Genomic DNA, 1436 nt, shown 5'->3' on the forward strand with positions numbered 1-1436 from the left:
GATATAGTTAAACATATGATAAATGGAAGAGGAATTAAGGTAACTAATAAGCAATTAACTCAGTTTTTTCAGTTCGTACAGGAGCAATGCCCATGGTTTCCAGAACAGGGAACAGTTAATATAGAAACCTGGCAAAAGGTGGGGCAAACTTTACAAGATTATTACAGTCAGCATGGGCCTGAGAAGGTTCCAGTGGATACTTTTACTTTATGGAACCTTATTAGAGAGAGCATTGCTCCCCTGCCTGAAGGTCAAAAGAATCCATATAAATATCCTGTAGAAGCAATAAATGAATGTACTCCGTTACTTTCCCCAAAAACATCAAAAGAAACTGAAGTTTTGGCTGCAGCTTTAAAAGATTGTAACATTAATAATAATGACTCAGAGGAGGAAAATAAGTCACCTACTGATACTAAGTTTAATTTGTTAAAAAACCCTCCTTTTGATGATGAATTGCCTCCTGCAGATCAGGATGATTTAGATGCTGCTGCATATGATTATGAAAGAAGGAAATATGAACCCCATGGTGCTTTTTCATTACAAGAAACTAAGAAAAATAGGCCTAATTTACAGGATATGCGCCCTTTGGGTCGTCTACCGACCGCCCCACCAGCACCTTTGAGTTCTTCACTTCTCCCTTTAAAAAGGTCAGGACATCCAGCTTTAAATGCTGGGGGCCTACCACCTCCACCACCTTTTAATAAAAGTCATGGCGAATATAAAAGGCATAGGAGAATAAATGGTGAAGATGATGATTATGCTTTTGCAGCCTGCTTTCCAGTCATTTTTGAGGATGGTTTTGATGATGAGCCATATTGGGATCCCTTGCCTCTAAAACTTTTGAAAGAACTTAAAAAGGCCTGTGTAGATTACGGACCGTTGGCGCCTTATACTATGACTCTTATAGATGCCTTGGCAAATAGATGGATGACTCCATATGACTGGATTCAGGTTACAAAGGCCTGTTTATCTGGAGGACAATATTTGCTTTGGAAAACAGAATATGAAGAATTGGTGGCTAAACAACATGCTTTAAATAAGAAAAGGGATAAATTTAATATTACTAAAGATATGTTATTAGGCCAGGGAGAATATGATTCCACCGAACAGCAGATGCATATGGGAAAGGAAGCCTTATGGCAGGTAACTACGTGTGCAGTAAATGCCTGGAAGTCTTTGCCTTTGACTCCAGGAAAAGCCTCCACTTTGACAGATTTAAGACAAAAGCCTGAGGAGCCATATGAGGATTTTGTTTCTCGCTTGCTAATAGAGATAAAAAGGGTGATAACTGATGAGGATGCAGCTAACATGTTAGCTAAACAATTAGCCTTCGAAAATGCAAACCCTGTTTGTCAGAACTTGATTCGGTCAATTAGAAAAACTGGAAGCATTTCAGATTTTATTAAGCAATGTTCTGACGTGGGTCCCTCTTATAT

General features: G+C 38.7%; 1 protein-coding gene across 1 annotated transcript; it reads left to right on the forward strand.

The window, feature by feature from the left end:
- Positions 1–72: 72 nt before the first annotated feature.
- On the forward strand, positions 73–1419 carry LOC113617254 (endogenous retrovirus group K member 5 Gag polyprotein-like; the record flags this gene model as incomplete). Its single annotated transcript, XM_027100489.1, has 1 exon — positions 73–1419. A coding segment is annotated over one exon (1347 nt), but the record flags the coding sequence as incomplete, so codon positions are not given.
- Between the last annotated feature and the right edge of the window lie 17 nt (positions 1420–1436).

The sequence above is a fragment of the Aethalodelphis obliquidens genome, unplaced genomic scaffold (assembly GCF_003676395.1).
Source record: "Aethalodelphis obliquidens isolate GAN/ISIS:26980383/991018 unplaced genomic scaffold, ASM367639v1 scaffold4179, whole genome shotgun sequence".
In the NCBI taxonomy this organism is placed as follows: Eukaryota; Metazoa; Chordata; class Mammalia; order Artiodactyla; family Delphinidae; genus Aethalodelphis; species Aethalodelphis obliquidens.